This window comes from Physella acuta, unplaced genomic scaffold, assembly GCF_028476545.2.
Source record: "Physella acuta isolate Inbredline_101_S28 unplaced genomic scaffold, ASM2847654v3 ptg000054l, whole genome shotgun sequence".
NCBI lineage: Eukaryota > Metazoa > Mollusca > Gastropoda > Physidae > Physella > Physella acuta.
In genome coordinates, this window is record NW_026731574.1 from 92,822 (window position 1) to 113,958 (window position 21,137).

A 21,137-nucleotide genomic window follows, 5' to 3' on the forward strand; every position below is an offset into this window, starting at 1 on the left:
CTATGGTGTATTATTTTTGAATGATTGAGTTGCAAGCTTGATAAACACAAGTACATACTTAAGTAAGGCACACATATTTTAACACTTTAATGAAACTCAGCAATTACAAAAGTTGTGTAAACCAAGGTTTATGTTTTCACAAAAATGTCAATAAACAATCTCACTCAACAATAAAAGCTTTGTAACTGTTACAAGAAACCTTCATGGGATGGGATCTACTAGATCCAATTAGAACAATTTTTGTGCTGAAAACAGGTGACAAGCCTTGGGGAAAAAATCTACAACAATCACCAAAGTATGTACACCCTCAGGCATGCAAGAAATAAGCATAACAAAAACCAATAGTCAACAAGGTATGAGGTTCTTCATTACCAAAATATGTACAACTTCAGTCATGCAAGATATGATAAAAAAAACAACAGAAAACAGCAGTCAACAACTTGAACAAGGTGTGAGGTTCTTCACCACCAAAATATGTCCACTTCCTTCAGGCATGCAAGATATGATAAAAAAACAACAAAAAACAGCAGTCAACAACTTGAACAAGGTGTGAGGTTCATCACCAAAATATGTCCACTTCCTTCAGGCATGCAAGATATGATCAAAAAACAGCAGTCAACAACTTGAACAAGGTGTGAGGTTCTTCACCACCAAAATATGTACACCTTCCTTCAGGCATGCAAGAAATAAGAATAACAAAAAACAACAGTCAACAAGGTTGAGGTTCTTCATCACCAAAATATGTACACCTTCAGGCATGCAAGAAATAAGCATAACAAAAAACAAGTCAACAACAAGGTAGGTTCTTCATCACCAAATTATGTACACCTTCAGGCATGCAAGAAGTAAGCATAACAAAAAACAATAGTCAACAAGGTTGAGGTTCTTCATCACCAAAATATGTACACTTCCTTCAGGCATGCAAGAAATAGGCATAACAAAAAACAATAGTCAACAAGGTTGAGGTTCTTCATCACCAAAATATGTACACCTTCCTTCAGGCATGCAAGAAGTAAGCATAACAAAAAACAATAATCAACAAGGTGTGAGGTTCTTCATCACCAAAATATGTACACCTTCCTTCAGGCATGCTAGAAGTAAGCATAACAAAAACCAATAGTCAACAAGGTGTGAGGTTCTTCATCACCAAAATATGTACACCTTCCTTCAGGCATGCAAGAAGTAAGCATAACAAAAAACAACAGTCAACAAGGTGTGAGGTTCTTCATGAAGTTTCTCCCTCTGCTTTCTTTTTCTTCTCAATCTGCATTAATTTAGATGATATACACAAGGGATTTAGACTAAAAAACTTGGGTTTGATCAGCTTTTTGCAACCTTTGATTGGGAACGTAAACTTGAGGACACCAGCAGAACAGGAAGCAAGGTTGGCTTGACTAGCTGATGGGTCAGAGGTTGAAGGCTGGCGCAGGTCAGGGGTTGAAGGGTGGCACAGGTCGGAGGTTGAAGGTTGGCACAGGTCAGGGGTTGAAGGCTGGCACAGGTCAGGGGTTGAAGGGTGGCACAGGTCAGAGGTTGAAGGTTGGCACAGGTCAGAGGTTGAAGGTTGGCACAGGTCAGAGGTTGAAGGGTGGCACAGGTCAGAGGTTGAAGGTTGGCACAGGTCAGGGGCGTGGCTTGGCCCAGCTGTTAGGTCACAAGTAGATTGTGCTGCCTGAGATCCACTTGAAGCAGGATCGTTGTCACATGTGGCATCAAGGTCTTCTTCACAATTATCAAATTCTGCAGGTAGATGAACAGGGTAAAAATGGTATTACTGGGCACGGATTAAATGTTTATGAGTGTATACATAGGTATATATACATATATAGTGAGGTAGAACATACTTCAGTGACCGCCCAGGTGTTAGGGACGTAGAAGGGCACTCTCTAGAGCTCATAATCACCTTAACCCGAGGGTTACACGTACGGCCCCTGGCTCCTTAAACTAATGTAAGCGCCATGGTGCTCACAGGATAACCCAGGGTGCCAAATAGCACCGGGGGAACGGGCCTGATTATGGTTAGTGAACGACTCTATTACCCCATCTTATGCATATTCCTTCTTACTGTTTAAAACGAACGTAAGGGCCATAGCACTCAATTGCACTCTTCTGGGGCGCCGGCGAACGCAGTTGATTCAATTTAGTTAACGACCATAACAACCCATCTTATCCTTAGTCTATCACCCTTTATAAAACAAATGGGAAAGCTCGGGGCGCCACACTGCACACCCCCCCCCCTCAGGGCGCAATTTTTTCCTGCAGGTACCTCCCCAGGTGTATTCTCAACAGCTTCGCAAAGTTTTATGGTGATTGGATGAAAGGTGTAGAAATGCATAAAAGACAAAAAAAAACATTGCTTTTGATATATATATAGATATATTTATAGGTATATATATATAGAAGATAGATATATAGATGATATAAGCGGGCTGTTAGTGTGTCAGTCAGTCTGTCAGTCAGTCATTGCTATAGTAAACAACAACACATGTGGTGCATTTTACTTGCATCACATTGTCTTATTAAAAGCAATGGAGTAGGATCTATTTATGTAACAACTTTTTTTTATTCCTACCGCATTTGTTTTATTTTATGTTAAGGCTCATAATTAAAATAGATTAATGTCAAGATTATTTAAATTATTTTCTGGTTTTATAGTTTTTTTTTATTTCTATGTTATTTAAGAGGATGGTTAAATAGAGAATGTAGGAAAGGCTCTCACTGGGCGCGGACACTCAAGAAAGCATGGTCGTTTGTTTCATAAAGCCATTTGATAAAGCGTTTGCATTTGGGTTTTTACTGTTTGCGTTTTTGTTTGAGTTTATGCTTTTCTTTTGTGTATTGCGTTGTGTTTGTTCTTCTTTGGTTTTGTTCTCTTCCCAAGTTGGTACATTTAAAAAAAAGATTCACTGTGGCTGGGTACGGGTATGCAGCTAGTATATATATATATATATATATATATATATATATATATATATATATATATATATATATATATCACAAACTTCAGATAACATGAGAGCAATAAATTACAACTGTTTTTATTAATTTTTTCTAATTAATTCTGTTAATATAGTTTTAGCACTATTAATGAAGTAAAAAAAGCTGTTAAAATGGTAAAACTTGTAAAAATGCACATTTGTTTCCGTTTCTTTCAGACTTTTAATTCTGGGGAGGGAGACCATGATAACGGATAGAGTTTAGACGCCACTAGTTTAAGTATCTATTTTCTACAACATAAATTCTATATTTCTTTCTATTTGTCCCTGAGAGCTGCCTGACTGAAACTCTGCCTACTAGTCACTGTGCAATCAGGTACTATTCTAGAAGAAAGGGAAGACCTACTAGTGACTATGTATAAGAAATGGAAGACCTACTATAGACTATGTAATCAGGTACTATTCCAGAAGAAAGGGAAGACCTACTATTACTAAGTGCTAGTGCAACTCTGAATGTGCCAATCTCTCGCTGAGTCCTCGGCAGCTCCACTGTGTGAAAACTAAGCAGTTCGTGCTTAATGTTGAGGACACGTCTCTGTTCTGTGGTGTCCAGCTCCTTAAAAGTGTCCCCCAAGTTCTGCATGATGTCCAGAAGAACCAACGCTTCTGATTTTAGAAAAAAAAAATCAACCCTAGGGTTACAAATTATAAAGAACATTACAGTAAATGTTACTTTTATTATGAATAAATTGTTTAGTTTTATCTATTTATTAGAGATGTGGTTTGATCTTATTGAAGACTACAACATATTTAGGTTTATTTTACTAAACCATTCATAAGAAAACTTCCTACATCTTAAAACTAAAGTACACTAACCTATATTGGAAAGCCTTTTTGGCGGATTATCTCCTTTTGCCAAGTAAGTTAAGTACTGGTAAATGTTGTCCCAGTGTAGCTTTTTGTGCTGCGATTCCTCAAACTGCTCATTTTTGGTAATAATACCCAGGATCTAGACAAATGGTGATAAGACAATAATACACAGGATCTAGACAAGGTGAGACAATAATACACAGGATCTAGACAAGGTGAGACAATAATACACAGGATCTAGACAAGGTGAGACAATAATACCCAGGATCTAGACAGTGGTGAGACAATAATACACAGGATCTAGACAGTGGTGAGACAATAATACACAGGATCTAGATAAATGGTGGTGAGACAATAATACCCAGGATCTAGACAAATGGTGAGACAATAATACACAGGATCTAGACAAGGTGAGACAATAATACACAGGATCTAGACAAGGTGAGACAATAATACACAGGATCTAGACAAGGTGAGACAATAATACCCAGGATCTAGACAAGGTGAGACAATAATACACAGGATCTAGACAAGGTGAGACAATAATACACAGGATCTAGACAAGGTGAGACAATAATACACAGGATCTAGACAAGGTGAGACAATAATACACAGGATCTAGACAAGGTGAGACAATAATACCCAGGATCTAGACAAGGTGAGACAATAATACACAGGATCTAGACAAGGTGAGACAATAATACACAGGATCTAGATAAATGGTGGTGAGACAATAATACACAGGATCTAGAAAAATGGTGGTGAGACAATAATACCCAGGATCTAGACAAATGGTGGTGAGACAATAATACACAGGATCTAGACAAATGGTGGTGAGACAATAATACCCAGGATCTAGACAAATGGTGGTGAGACAATAATACCCAGGATCTAGACAAATGGTGGTGAGACAATAATACCCAGGATCTAGATAAATGGTGGTGAGACAATAATACCCAGGATCTAGACAAATGGTGGTGAGACAATAATACCCAGGATCTAGATAAATGGTGGTGAGACAATAATACCCAGGATCTAGACAAATGGTGGTGAGACAATAATACACAGGATCTAGACAAATAACGGGACAGAGTGGCCTAGTGGTAGAGAGCTAGACTAGCAGAGTTTGAACCAGGGTTCAAGTTAGTAGTCTGTCCAGCCAGCTCTGTTGGGTACTTAACTCACGTTAGGGAAAGTAAAGGTTGCTGGGCATAGTACTGACCACACTATCCCTTGCCGAGGTTACTTGCCCCATAGACCGTCAGGTTTGAAAGGGGGACTTTAGTTTTAGATAAATAGTGGTGAGACAATAATACACAGGATCTAGATAAATAGTGGTGAGACAATAGTACACAGGATCTAGATAAATAGTGGTGAGACAATAGTACACAGGATCTAGATAAATAGTGGTGAGACAATAGTACACAGGATCTAGATAAATAGTGATGAGAGTAAGAACTTTTATTGGACGTAGGATTTCGACAACAGAGATCAGGTACGTTTCTTGTTTAAAGTATGATGTATTACTATAGCTATTCAAACAGGAGAAAAAAAAAACTAAAGATATGCAAGTAAATGCAAGAGAGAGAAACTAACATAAAAATTGAATGTAAGTAGCTAATTGGCTTTTTGGTTTTCTTTGGTGTTGTTAGGTCAGTGTTGTTAGGTCAATGTTGTTAGGTCAATGTTGTTAGGTCAGTGGTGTTAGGTCAGTGTTGTTAGGTCATTGTAGTTAGGTCAGTGTTGTTAGGTCAGTGTTGTTAGGTCAGTGTTGTTAGGTCAGTGTTGTTAGGTTAGTGTAGTTAGGTCAATGTTGTTAGGTCAATGTTGTTAGGTCAGTGTTGTTAGGTCAGTGTTGTTAGGTTAGTGTAGTTAGGTCAGTGTTGTTAGGTCAATGTTGTTAGGTCAATATTGTTAGGTCAGTGTAGTTATGTCAGTGAGTTAGGTCACCTGTGCCATGGATTGTAATGATGAAATAAAATGGTGCCAACCTCTGGAAGGAATGTTGACAAATCTTTGTTCTCAAAGTAGACCATTTCATTCATCAATGCCAGCCAAATCTGTACAGGAAGAGTTATACATAGCTATTATTTTATGATACTTTATACAGTTGTTTGAGATTTAAATAAATAAATAAATATCCATAAACACTGGCATTGAATAAAACACAGAAAGAAAACCAAAAACAAATTACCTCTAAAGGATTTTTCTTCATAGCATTGGAATCTAAGATTACATAAAAAAGTGTATTTATTTAATTGTGCATTTTAACAGTATGGCATGAGACAAGTTATTGTGACATTTAACCAATAAGTGTAGATAACATAAGTAGATATGCTACTTGATCATATTCAATTACATTACTGTGTTGTATTTAGGACCAATTAAAAGCAAACAGTAAAATAATGGAAATTTTAATGGACCAATGAACAGAAGAAATGTCTGACTAGCCTGCGGGCAGCTGGTAGTGGCATCTTTTCGTCTCAGCGGTCCTCATGGCCTGGATCAACTCTTCAACCTGCACCACCAGACAAACTTAGGTTAAAAAATGTGCACGTGAATTGACAAAAAAAAAGAAACTCATTGGACCCAACACAGCTTTATCATAATTTGCGAATGTTAGCAGGGCAGGTCTGTGCTCAGAGGGTTCTAGAAAACCAAGATTCATGCCATCTCCAGAACTTTTGAAGTTCTGGACTTCACATTTAAACACCTGCTCATCATTAAAATGGTGAGTCTAGTGTGTGTTTCTTTCACTAATCCAAGAGTAGACCTTTATCACTTAACAAAGAACACTCAAATATATATCTGTAAAATTGATTAATTACCTCATCTGGAGTTTTTGAGGCAACCATTTCGCTCAAGGCCTTCAAATCATTAGCTTCATATCTTAAGTTCAAAATAGAAATTTGTTAAAACAATGCCATTTAAGTTCAAACCATTTAGAAAATAAATCAAATTATTCCCAAAATAAATATGAAACTTGAAATATTTATAAAAACTCTATTAATGTAAATAGTAAGTAATAATATCCCTTTTATTACAAAGACTCACATTTTTAAACCTTTCAGAAGTTTAGTTTTTTCCTGTAAAGTCCATTTTGAACTGATATCTTGATCTGATAACAACCTTGGCCTCCCTCGAGATTTCTTTTCTTTGGCATGTTTTCCACCTCGGCCACGTCCAATAAAGATTTTATTTTTAGGATTGTTTGAAACTGTTTTATTAATTTTCTAAAAAAAAAAAAAGAATTCAACGAATGAAACTGTATAGAACAAGTTGGCACACAAAATAGGTTCCACCATTTGAGTCATATAAGCATGGAAAGATTAAACCCAATCTATAATTTAAAAAGGGGGTTATACGACTGGTGGAAAACTATTGAAATACATATAAACTGCTAACCTCAACACCCACACATTTAGTGACTTCTATACCCACACATTCACATATAAACTGCTAACCTCAACACCCACACATTTAGTGACTTCTATACCCACACATTCACATATAAACTGCTAACCTCAACACCCACACATTTAGTGACTTCTATACCCACACATTCACATATAAACTGCTAACCTCAACACCCACACATTTAGTGACTTCTATACCCACACATTCACATATAAACTGCTAACCTCAGCACCCACACATTTAGTGACTTCTATACCCACACATTCACATATAAACTGCTAACCTCAACACCCACACATTTAGTGACTTCTATACCCACACATTCACATATAAACTGCTAACCTCAACACCCACACATTTAGTGACTTCTATACCCACACATTCACATATAAACTGCTAACCTCAGCACCCACACATTTAGTGACTTCTATACCCACACATTCACATATAAACTGCTAACCTCAGCACCCACACATTTAGTGACTTCTATACCCACACATTCACATATAAACTGCTAACCTCAGCACCCACACATTTAGTGACTTCTATACCCACACATTCACATATAAACTGCTAACCTCAACACCCACACATTTAGTGACTTCTATACCCACACATTCACATATAAACTGCTAACCTCAACACCCACACATTTAGTGACTTCTATACCCACACATTCACATATAAACTGCTAACCTCAGCACCCACACATTTAGTGACTTCTATACCCACACATTCACATATAAACTGCTAACCTCAGCACCCACACATTTAGTGACTTCTATACCCACACATTCACATATAAACTGCTAACCTCAGCACCCACACATTTAGTGACTTTGTGACAGAATGAATTTGAAAAGCCAATAGTTTTTTTCTAGATTAGATCTAGATTCTAAATAATGAATCTACCGTTTTAGGTATGATTGGGACAGAGTAGTCTTGCGGTAGTGAGTTGGACTGCTAACCATAAGTCTCGAGTTCGAATCCAGCTTCAAGTCAGTGAGTAGACCATCCCTGAGTCCACCCATCTCTGATGGGTAACTAGATCTAACTCTGTAACTAACTAGTAACTAGCTAGTGCAGTGGTTCCCAACCTTTTTCGAGTGGCGACCCCCTTTTATAAAAAGTAAATGACCCGCGACCCCCATAGAATTAAAAAGCAGAAATTAGTATGGAAATTAATAAGCACTAAAATAAGATGGTCTAGTAGACTTTCAATATGAACTACTCTTGATAACTATTTGAATAGCATGAGTAAATTTGCATACTATTCACTAAGCCTTTGTGGTTAAGTTTTTAATTTAAAAAAATTTTTGTTAACGCCAACCTATGTCATTATAATTATCTTAATTTTATTTTTAACCGAAGAATAGTGTTGAAAATATATTCTCGAATAGTCAATCAATTTTACGTTTCGGTATGAATGGTGAATACTACACCAAAATTGTGTCTGCAGTTTTTCATCTTACTCGGAATCATTCTGCAAATCAAAGAATTCATCTTGTAATTCATCGGGAATGCTGGCAACATCAAGGGAAGAAGAGAATGGGTAATGCGTAAATGCAGATTCTTCTTTTTTCAGCTCAGAGAAATAGCGATGCAGTTCGTTTTCAAGAGATTCAAGATGCCCAGAAATCGCTTCTTTCAAAATTTTAATTATCTCACAGATTCATCTACCACACCGCAGAGTTTCTCAAATTTACAATATTTCGAAGATTTATTTTCTTTACCGATTTTGCAGCTTTGATAAAAATGCCCCGAGATTATCATGAAAGTTATAATATTCGTTCATTTTCCCTGAAGCTTCAGGTTAAGCTTATCTTGATGTTCGAACACATCTGCTAGGTTTGATACTCTCTCCAACCACTCTATGTCGTTTTAAGTATACCAAAAAGTCTTGTTTCCTTTGCACTTCCAAGAACAATTTGATTTCAGATTTCAATTCAAAAACACAATTTACAACATTTCGTTTTACAGCCAGCGTACTATATTGTAGAAGAGCAGAACCTCGTGATCTATATAAATGTTTTTGCTCAGTTCTTTGAAGGCTCCAGATTTTATATAATTTACAACTTATACTAGCAATGGACTCTTGATGTCGATTGGTTAGGGCAGTGGTTAGAAAGCTAAATCTTTTCTGTTTTCTGAAAGTCCGATTTTGAGCTAAACATAGATGGCACACTATCCGTACAAACCCCCACAGCCGTTCTAACCCATTTTAATCATCCAGTTTCAAAAAAGGTATTTATTTTCTCCATGCTATCTTCACAAAAGAGCAACTCTTCTTTGCTATCATCCGCATGAATATAGACACAGACCAGCAACTGCGAACACGAACTCACGTCTGTTGATTTATCAACTTGAAAAGCAAACAATGGTGAAAGCTTAATTTCGATAACAATGTGTTATTTAACATTTACGTACATGCAGCGTTTGATGAGATTTTCTCCTATTGTTTTTTTTTTTTCTTGGCACTTTCTATCGCGACTTCATTTGATGCTTGCACTAATGCTGGTGAAAACTTCCTGTTCGATCAAGTCTCTGGCGTTTGCAACTAGCTTCTTACCGACGAAAGAACTCCATATATTTTTTGTGTTCCGAACGACTCGTCTCAAATGACGTTTTAGTTTTGAAGATTTCATAGATTCGTGACTGAGAACAACTTTGTACAGTGCGCTTTGTTTCTTCTCTATTACATTTCCAGTGATTTAATGAAGCCGAATTTCAAAAATTCTTTTAATAGTTATGTTTTGTTTCAAATTACTAAGGTTTAGTATACCAGTTGGCGACCCCCCAGAAAGACCTTCGCGACCCCCAGGGGGGTCGCGACCCCCAGGTTGGGAACCCGTGAGCTAGTGTAACTCACGTACGTTAGGGCGTTAGGGAAAGTAAAGGCGGCTGGGCATAGGCCGTAGGGCATAATGAATAAAAATAAATACCTAAATTAATTAGCCTACTAATTTAACTAATTTTTAGTAATTACTTTTACCAAAATGCCTAAAAATAATAAATATCTATTCTAGATCTAGTTAGTTAGTTTCAGTAATTTGGTAGATTTCCTTTTCAAAATAGTAGATCTAGATCTAATCTAGAAGTATATCTAAATAGTAAAAAAAAACCAGAAAAATATTTAGCATACCATTTTTACTTTTTGCAGTTCAAAATGATGTCTTTGGCACTGTTTAGTTTGTTTAGTACTGGTAGCAAGTCAGTCTAAGCATCAAGAAATCGAAATAATACCGAAATGACACTAAGCTAGGCCTAGAATCTAGATCAAGATATCTAGAACTATTTTAATTATTCCTAGGGCTTACAAAAACTATATAAACATATTGGCTTTAAATATAAGATGATCTTTATTACAACCGTATCCATCATATGATGAATTAGGACTGGAAGATGTTAATTGACAAGGGTTGACAAACAAAACAAACTCGGTTAGATGGCATCAATAGATGGTGAAAGGGTGTGGAGTTGGAGAGGGATTTTGGGTTGTTTTCATTAAATGAAGTCGAGGGGGGGGGGGGGGGAGGGATGGGTGAGCATGTGTGACACGGTATTTTTTATTCTGAATTATATTACATTTCTCAATTACGCCCTACTTTCTTTATGAATTGTTGTAAGAATTCATCAATACATATAACATTGACCCGGATTTGGTAAAAGTTTCAATGGTAGTGACCAGTGTTGTTTTCTTCTAATTCGCTATACAGTATACTTGCCAACACCTAAAAAATTGATGATGATGATATCAATATTCTTTGGCGATTATCAATATTAAGGGAGCCAACTCATATAATATTTTCAGGAAAATGAAAATAATCTGGTTAGACCCCCTTTAGGGAATGAAACAAAATGTCTCATAGTCATATTGATGTATTTATAGTTTACGAGCCGACCCGCGATAAAGAGGAAGAGAGGGGACTGCAAGGCGCGCTTGCAGCTTGTTTTCTAATGTCTCCCAGAAGAGAATTATATATATAGATTATAGATAGCAGTTAATTAAATGTTGATCAGTTACTAACATGCTACCAATCGCGATCATGATTTAGATTTTTATAGATGGACTGATTCAATTTAGCATTTAATGAAGATCCATTTTGTCCAAACGAAAGTGAATGCTAAACTAAGATTTTTGTTACACATTTAAAATGATATAAGATAACAAATCATAAAAAATAAAAATAAATCGTCTAGCTATAGAAGTTAAAATAACAAAAATGTGTTCAAAAGTTTACATACTAACAAAAACATGTTTAGTTTTAATTGCATCACAAAATAACTTAAGCTTATCATATGCCGATTTTTTAAAAGAAAAACATTGATACTAAAAAATATAACAAAAACCCGAAAAAAAACTGCCCCGGGTGAGGATCGAACTCACGACCTTCAGATCGCTCGGACATTGTGTGATTATGAGACTGACGCGCTACCTACTGCGCTACCGAGGCGATGATAATGTGGCTGACATAAAATATATATTCCTAAACTCAGAAGACACATTCGTGATATTTATTATTGCTGAAAATTTAGTTGAATAATTTTGGTTAATCTTTTGATACTCTATTATAATTCCAAAAATAAGTATATATTTTCTAAAATGAAACAGCTTTGCTTGAAAGGATACTTATAATTATTTATTTGGCCCGAGACTACATTAGTAATGCTTCCGCAAAAGATTGTTTAACCTGGAGAATTGGTTACTAGGGTAGTCCTTAACGTTAAAGAGAGGGAGAATTTCATTGGTTAAGAATTTGGAAATATCCAATCGAAAAGAAGATTTCATATCTGTATTAAGTTAGTTTAAATTCGATGCCTGTGGTTGTATAGAAACTTTTTGTTGATGAAAATAATTAGAATACATTGTGAACACAAGATACACAATTAAATAAATAATGATTACACAATAAAAAGTAACTGTGACATCAACGATTATAAAGGTTGTATTTATAGTTCTATCAAATTTAATATTTTTAAGACGTAACATTTAACCTAACCCGTCACTTAGCCTACTTCTTAAAATCTTAAAATATATTAAAATTAAAATAATAAATTAATAATATTAATTATAATAATATAACTAAAATATTATCTGGGCCGTCAGTTAATAAGTAAAATATAGTTTAATGTAATCTATCTGGTAAGGTACATAATAATGGGCTGTGGCTAGTAACGAGATTGAGAAGGAAAGGTTACTCACCCATTATTCATTATATTGAATATTATTTTAGTAGGCCTAATCATTTTACAATTTTACGAGGATTTAAATGTTTCAGAAGTTTAAAATGATTCATGTACCTGTCTATAAACAGTTTTAGTGAAACTTTTCAGTAATAAAGTTTAGCGATGTTTTCACCAGATGCAACCAAGATCGTTTACTTAATTCAATTAACCATTTTTTTTTTTGTAAACCTATTGTTACTTATTGTAAGAGATTTAGGGGAAATCCCTCTAATTTACAGATGGCAGATGTTTATGACAGTAAAATTACGTAGAGTTATTTATAAAGCAGCAATCTAAATTGAAACTAGAATATTATATAAAAGTATATATTAACTAAATAGCTAATTAGTGGGTGTGTGTAAGGAAATGTAATTCATCCATTTGCATTTTAAATTGACCACATTCACTGACCACAAACACTGCTAGGTACACTATTTGGTCTGGCATATTGGATCTGTGTCTTGTATATGCCTCATCCTGACATCTACCAACAGCACACATTTAGGGCTGTTAAAAATCAGTTAAATGCTGTCCAATGATCAAGTTATATAGCCTGCTTACATGTACATGAATAATCCCCCCCCCCCCCTCCCACACCAGTCCACATGTTTTCACATATGTGGATGACCTTTAACATTTAACATAATACTTTTATGTGCTTGTTAATGTTTTTTTTAAACACTATAAATAATAAGAACATATAGCAGGCCGATAATCAAAGTATAACCCCGTTCTACAGTCTAGCTATACCTAAAATCTATGCTATCAAACAAATTCGATTCTCTGAAAATTTTAAAGAGTTTTTTTTTTAAAAATGTGTTATTCCATTATTTAATAAAACAAAATGAGATAAAATACATATAATACAATCTTTTTTTTTAGCTGTGTGCAGACATGGCCACTCAAAGTGAAATCATCAAACTTCAAGGCTCCCCGAGAACCGATGATGGGACGCGACTTGGAAGTGCATCTTCCTTGAGGGGAGGATCTCGTGTCATCTTGCCACCAATCACAAAGCCAGAAACAAGAAGTGACCCATTTGCTAACAGCAAACTTATGACATTCAGACTTGCCAATCACCAGAAGAACTTACTGATTAAAATTCTGTAAGCTGTTCTTATCAGCAATATGCTGTTTAATATTAAATTGTAATAATTAAGTAAATTAGGCTAAGGCTTTGAATAATAAAATAAATTTGTGTAAAAAAGATCACTATGTAATAGTTTGTCTCAATACTCTTGATTTTTCAGCATTATATTTTTTAGCTTTTGTTTAATATACTTTGTGTTTAACTAAAGATAGTTTATACATTATTATTTTGTAATAAATAGCTCACTAGCACAATACACATAACATTCTGTAAGACAAAGCATAACTATACCTTCTACCTGCAGCCCTGTAATACAAAGTTTTGAATTGTTTTTATCTCTAGAAATGAAGAGGCTGAAAAGGCGGCCATTGAAGAAAAACAGTACTTTAAAGACCACAAAGATGATCCTAAGAAAGTTGAGCCCCAAATGCCAGACGAGGTTGGAGATATTCTGTTTCATTTGTCAATAGCTGTTTTTATAACTTGATAAGATTGTGTATCTATGTTAATTAAAATTTGTATACAATATTAAAAAATTTTTATGAAAATATTTCAGATGATGAGCAAAGACAGAAGGATACAGGTAAAGTGCTCCAATAATATCTATATAGGAGATTAACATTTATTTTATACCTAACAATTTGTATCAGATTTGAGACTATAAGAAAGATAGCCCCACTGTAAAGCAGACAGCATACGCACAATATTTATTGTGTTAAAATAAAAAGGTGTGATACATAGCTAAGGACCTCAACTATTTTAGCTTCAAATACATTCTCAAATACATTTTCAAATACATTCTCATATTTTTTCAGTTTTGTGCTTGCTTTTGCTCAGTTAACCAATATAAAATAAATGATAGGAAGATTGTTCAGTTAACCAAAATAAAATAAATAATAGGAAGATTGTTCAGTTAATCAGCACAAAATAAATGATAGGTAGATTAATTGCCCTGTAGTTAAAATTTTTTAAAACTCTTTGAGTGATAATTAATATTTTTATAAATTCATCTTGATATAAACATAAAAACTATATAATGTTGAGGCTAATTTATTTGATTGAGCTACTCTCTCAACTTATCAGTTCATGATTTGCTTCACTAAGTACTAAATGTCAAGATGTTTGTCACTAAATTATTTTCTCTTGCTGCGTCAGCTGAACTACCAATTACCAAAATTATTTTCTCTTGCTGCACCAGCTGAACTACCAATTACCTAAATTATTTTCTCTTGCTACACCAGCTGAACTACCAATTACCAAAATTATTTTCTCTTGCTGCACCAGCTGAACTACCAATTACCAAAATTATTTTCTCTTGCTGCACCAGCTGAACTACCAATTACCTAAATTATTTTCTCTTGCTACACCAGCTGAACTACCAATTACCAAAATTATTTTCTCTTGCTGCACCAGCTGAACTACCAATTACCAAAATTATTTTCTCTTGCTGCACCAGCTGAACTACCAATTACCAAAATTATTTTCTCTTGCTGCACCAGCTGAACTACCAATTACCATTTATTTTCTCTTGCTGCACCAGCTGAACTACCAATTACCATTTATTTTCTCTTGCTGCACCAGCTGAACTACCAATTACCATTTATTTTCTCTTGCTGCGCCAGCTAAACTACCAATTACCAAAATTATTTTCTCTTGCTGCACCAGCTGAACTACCAATTACCAAAATTATTTTCTCTTGCTGCACCAGCTGAACTACCAATTACCAAAATTATTTTCTCTTGCTGCGCCAGCTGAACTACCGCTTCCTGAAGAGTTGTGTGGAGAGCGGCCCAGTGGAACCCATGCAGCACACCTGGCAGGAAGGCATCCTGAAGATGATCCCAGAGCACCTGAAACATGGGCGGGTGCTGCACCATCTCATGCAGGAGCTACTGACAGAGGTCAAGGCGCTCTTTGAGACTAGCATGAGAAAATCTATGGGTACGAAACAAACGATTAGCCCCAGTTAATTAACCTAGATCTATAAATTATTTTGGTACAGGTTTATGAGTCTGTAGCTCAGTTTAATGTCTCTCTACTATAGTTAGTAATAAATCTTGTTTGAAGAATCGTATCCATATGATTGGATATTTTTTCCTCTGTTCTATTTTTAGCTCAGCATGTTTTGATTACACCAAGTGTCAAGGGGTTGGAGGATGAAGTGGCAGGACCCCCACCAGAGGAACCAATGTTAGTGACAAAATTTATTACACTTTTTTTTTCTAAATACTCCAGGCTAAAAATACAGTCATTGTTTCAGTAAAATTGTGAACTTGACAATTAAAGTTCTTAAACTTGACAAGTAAAATTTTTATTTGATGAGTAAAGTTCCTAATCAGTAAAATTGTAGACTTGACCAGTAAAATTGTCAACATGACCAGTAAAATTGTTAACATGATCAGTAAAATTGTTAACATGACCAGTAAAATTGTTAACATGACCAGTAAGATTATTAACATGACCAGTAAGATTATTAACATGACCAGTAAAACTGTTAACATGACCAGTAAAATTGTTAACATGACCAGTAAAATTGTTAACATGACCAGTAAAATTGTTAACATGACCAGTAAAACTGTTAACATGACCAGTAAAATTGTTAACATGACCAGTAAAATTGTTAACATGACCAGTAAAATTGTTAATATGACCAGTAAAACTGTTAACATGACCAGTAAAATTGTAAACTTGACCAGTAAAATTGTAAACTTGACCAGTAAAATTGTAAACTTGACCAGTAAAATTGTAAACTTGACCAGTAAAATTGTAAACTTGACCAGTAAAATTGTTAACATGACCAGTAAAATTGTAAACTTGACCTGTAAAATTGTTAACATGACCAGTAAAATTGTTAACATGACCAGTAAAATTGTTAACATGACCAGTAAAACTGTTAACATGACCAGTAAAATTGTAAACTTGACCAGTAAAATTGTAAACTTGACCAGTAAAATTGTAAACTTGACCAGTAAAATTGTAAACTTGACCAGTAAAATTGTAAACATGACCAGTAAAATTGTAAACTTGACCAGTAAAATTGTAAACTTGACCAGTAAAATTGTTAACATGACCAGTAAAATTGTAAACTTGACCTGTAAAATTGTTAACATGACCAGTAAAATTGCTAACATGACCAGTAAAATTGTTAACATGACAAATTGTTAACATGACCAGTAAAATTGTTAACATGACAAATTGTTAACTTGACAAATAAAATTGTTAACATGACCAGTAAAATTGTTAATATGACCAGTAAAACTGTTAACATGACCAGTAAAATTGTAAACTTGACCAGTAAAATTGTAAACTTGACCAGTAAAATTGTAAACTTGACCAGTAAAATTGTAAACTTGACCAGTAAAATTGTTAACATGACCAGTAAAATTGTAAACTTGACCTGTAAAATTGTTAACATGACCAGTAAAATTGTTAACATGACCAGTAAAATTGTTAACATGACCAGTAAAACTGTTAACATGACCAGTAAAATTGTAAACTTGACCAGTAAAATTGTAAACTTGACCAGTAAAATTGTAAACTTGACCAGTAAAATTGTAAACTTGACCAGTAAAATTGTAAACATGACCAGTAAAATTGTAAACTTGACCAGTAAAATTGTAAACTTGACCAGTAAAATTGTTAACATGACCAGTAAAATTGTAAACTTGACCTGTAAAATTGTTAACATGACCAGTAAAATTGCTAACATGACCAGTAAAATTGTTAACATGACAAATTGTTAACATGACCAGTAAAATTGTTAACATGACAAATTGTTAACTTGACAAGTAAAATTGTTAACATGACCAGTAAAATTGTTAACATGACCAGTAAAATTGTTAACATGACAAATTGTTAACATGACCAGTAAAACTGTCAACATGACCTGTAAGATTGTAGATAACCTTGTTTCAGTGGCCTGGACTACTCTAAGCCGTGGCACCAGACATTTGTTGAGAGCCAGAAAACCATAGAACAGCAGCTGTACAGCCTGCACCCTTCCCACCAGACAGTGCTGCGCATGTGTCAGACAACGCTGGGAAACATGGTCCTTGTGGACGTCACACAGTACCGGTAAGTCATGGCTGACTTTTGAAGTCAGGTGACTCTTAAAGTCGGGTGACTTTTGAAGTCACACAGTACCGGTAAGTCACGGCTGACTTTTTAAGTCAGGTGACTTTTAAAGTCAGGTGACGTTTGAAGTCACATAGGACTATGGTAAGTCTCGTGGCAAGAGAAAATAATTGAGTGTAGTTAAGCATGACTCAAATCTGCTGGACATCCTTGAGTCCACCCAGCACATTGGGTACCTTACTCATGTTAGGTGAGTCCACCCAGCACATTGGGTACCTTACTCATGTTAGGTGAGTCCACCCAGCACATTGGGTACCTTACTCATGTTAGGTGAGTCCACCCAGCACATTGGGTACCTTACTCATGTTAGGTGAGTCCACCCAGCACATTGGGTACCTTACTCCTGATAAGGAAATTAAAGGGAGCTAGGCTTATCACACTATGCCTAAATATACTGAGATACAGGTGAACTCTACTTCAGCTGCTCCATTGGCTGTCATGTTTTAACTTTTCCCACATTCCTCACATTTCTGTCATTGTTACACAGCAATTTACACTTTGAATGTTTGGTCACATGACCGTCAGATCTGTTTATTCCATCGACAGCCTGGCTGGGCCTATAGAGTTTGACAGTCTGAAAAATAATGTGGTCTTGGACTTGGAAAAATCAGAGGAAAAACTCATGCACAAGTGAGAAGTGGTGTTTTTTATCATCCAGTATTTCTACTTTATCATCCTGTATTTCTACTTTTATCATCCAGTATTTCTACTTTATCATCCAGTATTTCTACTTTACCATCTTTTTTTACTTTATTATTTTGGTGCAGAACCACTACAATTATTTGTTATGAATTCCTTATTTACCAATAGGAAATGCGTAGGCCTAGTTAGACTGTTTTTGGCACTTCCATTTTTCTCTCTCTCTTGTAGCTGGCATCCTGGGATCATCAACATCTTCACAGACAAGAACAACTTCCTGGGTGTCCAAGACATCGACGCCTTTTATCGCAGTGTCACAACCCTCATATCCAACCAGGTCAGTTGCTTGAAAGGTCAAGGTAGCTTGACCAGCACCCCAGGTTAAATTACTTCAAAGGTCAAGTTAGCTTGACCTTCACCCTGGGTTAAATTACTTCAAAGGTCAAGTTAGCTTGACCAGCACCCTGGGTTAAATTACTTCAAAGGTCAAGTTAGCTTGACCTTCACCCTGGGTTAAATTACTCCAAAGGTCAAGTTAGCTTGACCTTTAACCTGGGTTAAATGATGTAAACATAGGCTGCACCAGGGTCTAAAGTTTATATTTAGCCCCAAATGTTAATATAATAAATGATCCATTTGGTTGAAAGTTTAAATTACTTTGATGAGCCCAGAAAGTTAATATGTTTGAATGAACTGCCATCCCCAGCTCAAAGATTTGCTAGTGCGGACCCTGGACGCCTACACAAGCCTGTTTGAGCCAGAGAACCACCTGCTGCTGCCCATCCTCAAGATGGAGCTGACCTTTGATGACCAGACGATGCAGTTCTACCCCCCAGTGGAGGACCTGGAGGAAACCATTTTGTTTGTCCTCACTCAGATCTGTAAAACTATGCAGCAGGTAGGGGAAGTCGCTGTATTGTATTGATTGCTGAGTTATGTCCCTGTACAAAAATGTATTCATTGTGTCAGTATTATATAACTGACACTAGATATTATTGGGACTACACAATGAAAATATAGGTTTTAAATTATTGTTTTCTTTGATTTTCTATTACATCACATTGTGTATGTTCCTTGTATTGATTGAATTATTTGATAGTTAGAAAATGTAATTTTAAATATTTACTAGATTAATCAAGAGCTGCAACTCTGGTTAACTAGGAACAATAACTTTTGTAACCAAGGAACAGTAACTCTGATTTATCAGGAACAATAACTCTAATTCAGGTTCCAACAGTACAGTCCTGGCTAGGAGGGGGGAACACAGTGAGCTTCACAGACGCCAAGATATCCCCACACATCCTGGAGAAGTATGTCCAAATGCTCAAGCAGGCGGTCAAGCGTCTGTTTGAGGGTCCACAACAACACCTGGAGGCATTCAGTGAGTTTTCATGGTCTATCGACATTGGTTGACAAACTATTTCACAGTATCTGTACATTCTATACATTGGTTGACAAACTATTTCACAATATCTGTACATTTTCCAATTTTTTAATAAAGAACTTTTTATTTCAAGTTTACTGTTTGATTAGAAATTAACCTATTTATTTAAATATCCAACTGAGCTTGTCATAAGGAACTAATTATGCATAAACAATTCCTCCAGTGCAAAAGTACAACTACATTGTGAATGGGGAGGCTCTCGCTGAGATCAAGGAGTATATGAAGGATGAGCACACCTTTGCTGAGTACACAGGGGTAAGTATGGGTAACTGGGGTAAGTCTAGGTAACTGGGGTAAGTCTAGTGGTAACTGGGGTAAATCTAGGGGTAACTGGGGTAAGTCAGGGGTAAGTCTAGTGGTAACTGGGGTAAGTCTTGTGGTAACTGGGGTAAGTCTGGGTAACTGGGTTAAGTCAGGGTAACTGGGGTAAGTCTAGGGGTAACTGGAGTAAGTCAGGGTAACTAGGGTAAGTCTAAGGGTAACTGGGGTAAGTCTGGGTAACTGGGGTAAGTCTAGGGGTAACTAGGGTAAGTCTAGGGGTAACTGGGGTAAGTCTAGGGGTAACTGGGGTAAGTCTGGGTAACTGGAGTAAGTCTAAGGGTAACTGGGGTAAGTCAGGGTAACTGGGGTAAGTCTTGTGGTAACTGGGGTAAGTCTTGTGGTAACTGGGGTAAGTCTTGTGGTAACTGGGGTAAGTCTTGTAGTAACTGGGGTAAGTCTTGTGGTAACTGGGGTAAGTCTTGTGGTAACTGGGGTAAGTCTTGTGGTAACTGGGGTAATCCTGGGTAACTGGGGTAAATTGGTAACTTTAAAATAAACTGAGATAAGTCTTGGTAACTTCTAAAAACACAGGGTATGTCTAGGGGTAACTTTAAAATATAGAATAAGTTGTGTCATAGCTGTCTAATATAAAATAAAGAATTTAACCATATATTTACAATATATTTCAGTAGTATTGTTCAATGTCTTTGATCCTTAAAAAATTCCACATTTTCTGATTTCAGGAGATTGAAAAATTCCGTAGCCTGGCTTCAGAAATTATGGGCCTGCCCAGCATTGAGCACTTTGACATGATACGTCTGGACTGTGAGGACCTGAAACGGGGCCTGGCCAGGGTCTGCAGAAGTCACGCAGACGAGCTGCTCAGTCGAGTCTCTAGTGATCATCGTAGAGAGAATGAAGGGTATGTTTTCTTACGTTGTGTCGACTTGTTTTTCTTACGTCAAGTTGTTTTTCTTATGTCAAGTTGTTTTTCTTATGTCAACTTGTTTTTCTTATGTCAAGTTGTTTTTCTTATGTCAACTTGTTTTTCTTACGTCAAGTTGTTTTTCCTATGTCAAGTTGTTTTTCTTATGTCAACTTGTTTTTCTTATGTCAACTT

General features: G+C 35.9%; 3 protein-coding genes and 1 non-coding gene across 5 annotated transcripts in view; 1 reads left to right on the top strand and 3 right to left on the bottom strand.

The window, feature by feature from the left end:
• Positions 1-146: 146 nt before the first annotated feature.
• LOC131947053 (uncharacterized) lies at positions 147-6,109 on the bottom strand. Its single transcript, XM_059308141.1, has 6 exons — positions 6,001-6,109; positions 5,798-5,866; positions 3,813-3,945; positions 3,423-3,602; positions 1,221-1,740; positions 147-965 (listed from the first exon to the last, which is right to left on the bottom strand). The coding sequence occupies exons 1-5, from the start codon at positions 6,019-6,021 to the stop codon at positions 1,226-1,228; spliced, it is 918 nt and encodes a 305-aa protein (XP_059164124.1). The 5' UTR covers positions 6,022-6,109; the 3' UTR covers positions 147-965; positions 1,221-1,225.
• A 143-nt stretch (positions 6,110-6,252) lies between these two features.
• On the bottom strand, positions 6,253-10,441 carry LOC131946803 (uncharacterized). The gene is made up of 4 exons (XM_059307755.1): positions 10,366-10,441; positions 6,861-7,039; positions 6,635-6,695; positions 6,253-6,324 (listed from the first exon to the last, which is right to left on the bottom strand). Exons 1-4 carry the CDS (start codon positions 10,366-10,368, stop codon positions 6,253-6,255), a joined length of 315 nt encoding a protein of 104 aa, XP_059163738.1. The 5' UTR covers positions 10,369-10,441.
• A 1,144-nt stretch (positions 10,442-11,585) lies between these two features.
• Trnam-cau (transfer RNA methionine (anticodon CAU)) lies at positions 11,586-11,677 on the bottom strand. The gene is given in 2 exon segments: positions 11,586-11,621; positions 11,641-11,677. It is a non-coding gene; the product is annotated as a tRNA-Met (tRNA).
• Positions 11,678-12,027: 350 nt separating this feature from the next.
• The window catches only part of LOC131946860 (dynein axonemal heavy chain 12), a 67,800-nt gene continuing 58,690 nt past the window's right edge, over positions 12,028-21,137 (top strand). For both annotated transcript variants that reach the window (XM_059307843.1, XM_059307851.1), the window contains exons 1-13: positions 12,028-12,166; positions 13,332-13,555; positions 13,882-13,978; positions 14,096-14,122; positions 15,291-15,480; positions 15,654-15,729; positions 17,455-17,613; positions 18,220-18,303; positions 18,544-18,649; positions 19,019-19,210; positions 19,540-19,693; positions 19,920-20,011; positions 20,761-20,939. In XM_059307843.1, coding sequence (XP_059163826.1) covers positions 13,344-13,555; positions 13,882-13,978; positions 14,096-14,122; positions 15,291-15,480; positions 15,654-15,729; positions 17,455-17,613; positions 18,220-18,303; positions 18,544-18,649; positions 19,019-19,210; positions 19,540-19,693; positions 19,920-20,011; positions 20,761-20,939 — 1,568 coding nt within the window. In that variant the 5' untranslated portion in view covers positions 12,028-12,166; positions 13,332-13,343. The remainder of the gene's footprint in view (positions 12,167-13,331; positions 13,556-13,881; positions 13,979-14,095; positions 14,123-15,290; positions 15,481-15,653; positions 15,730-17,454; positions 17,614-18,219; positions 18,304-18,543; positions 18,650-19,018; positions 19,211-19,539; positions 19,694-19,919; positions 20,012-20,760; positions 20,940-21,137) is intronic.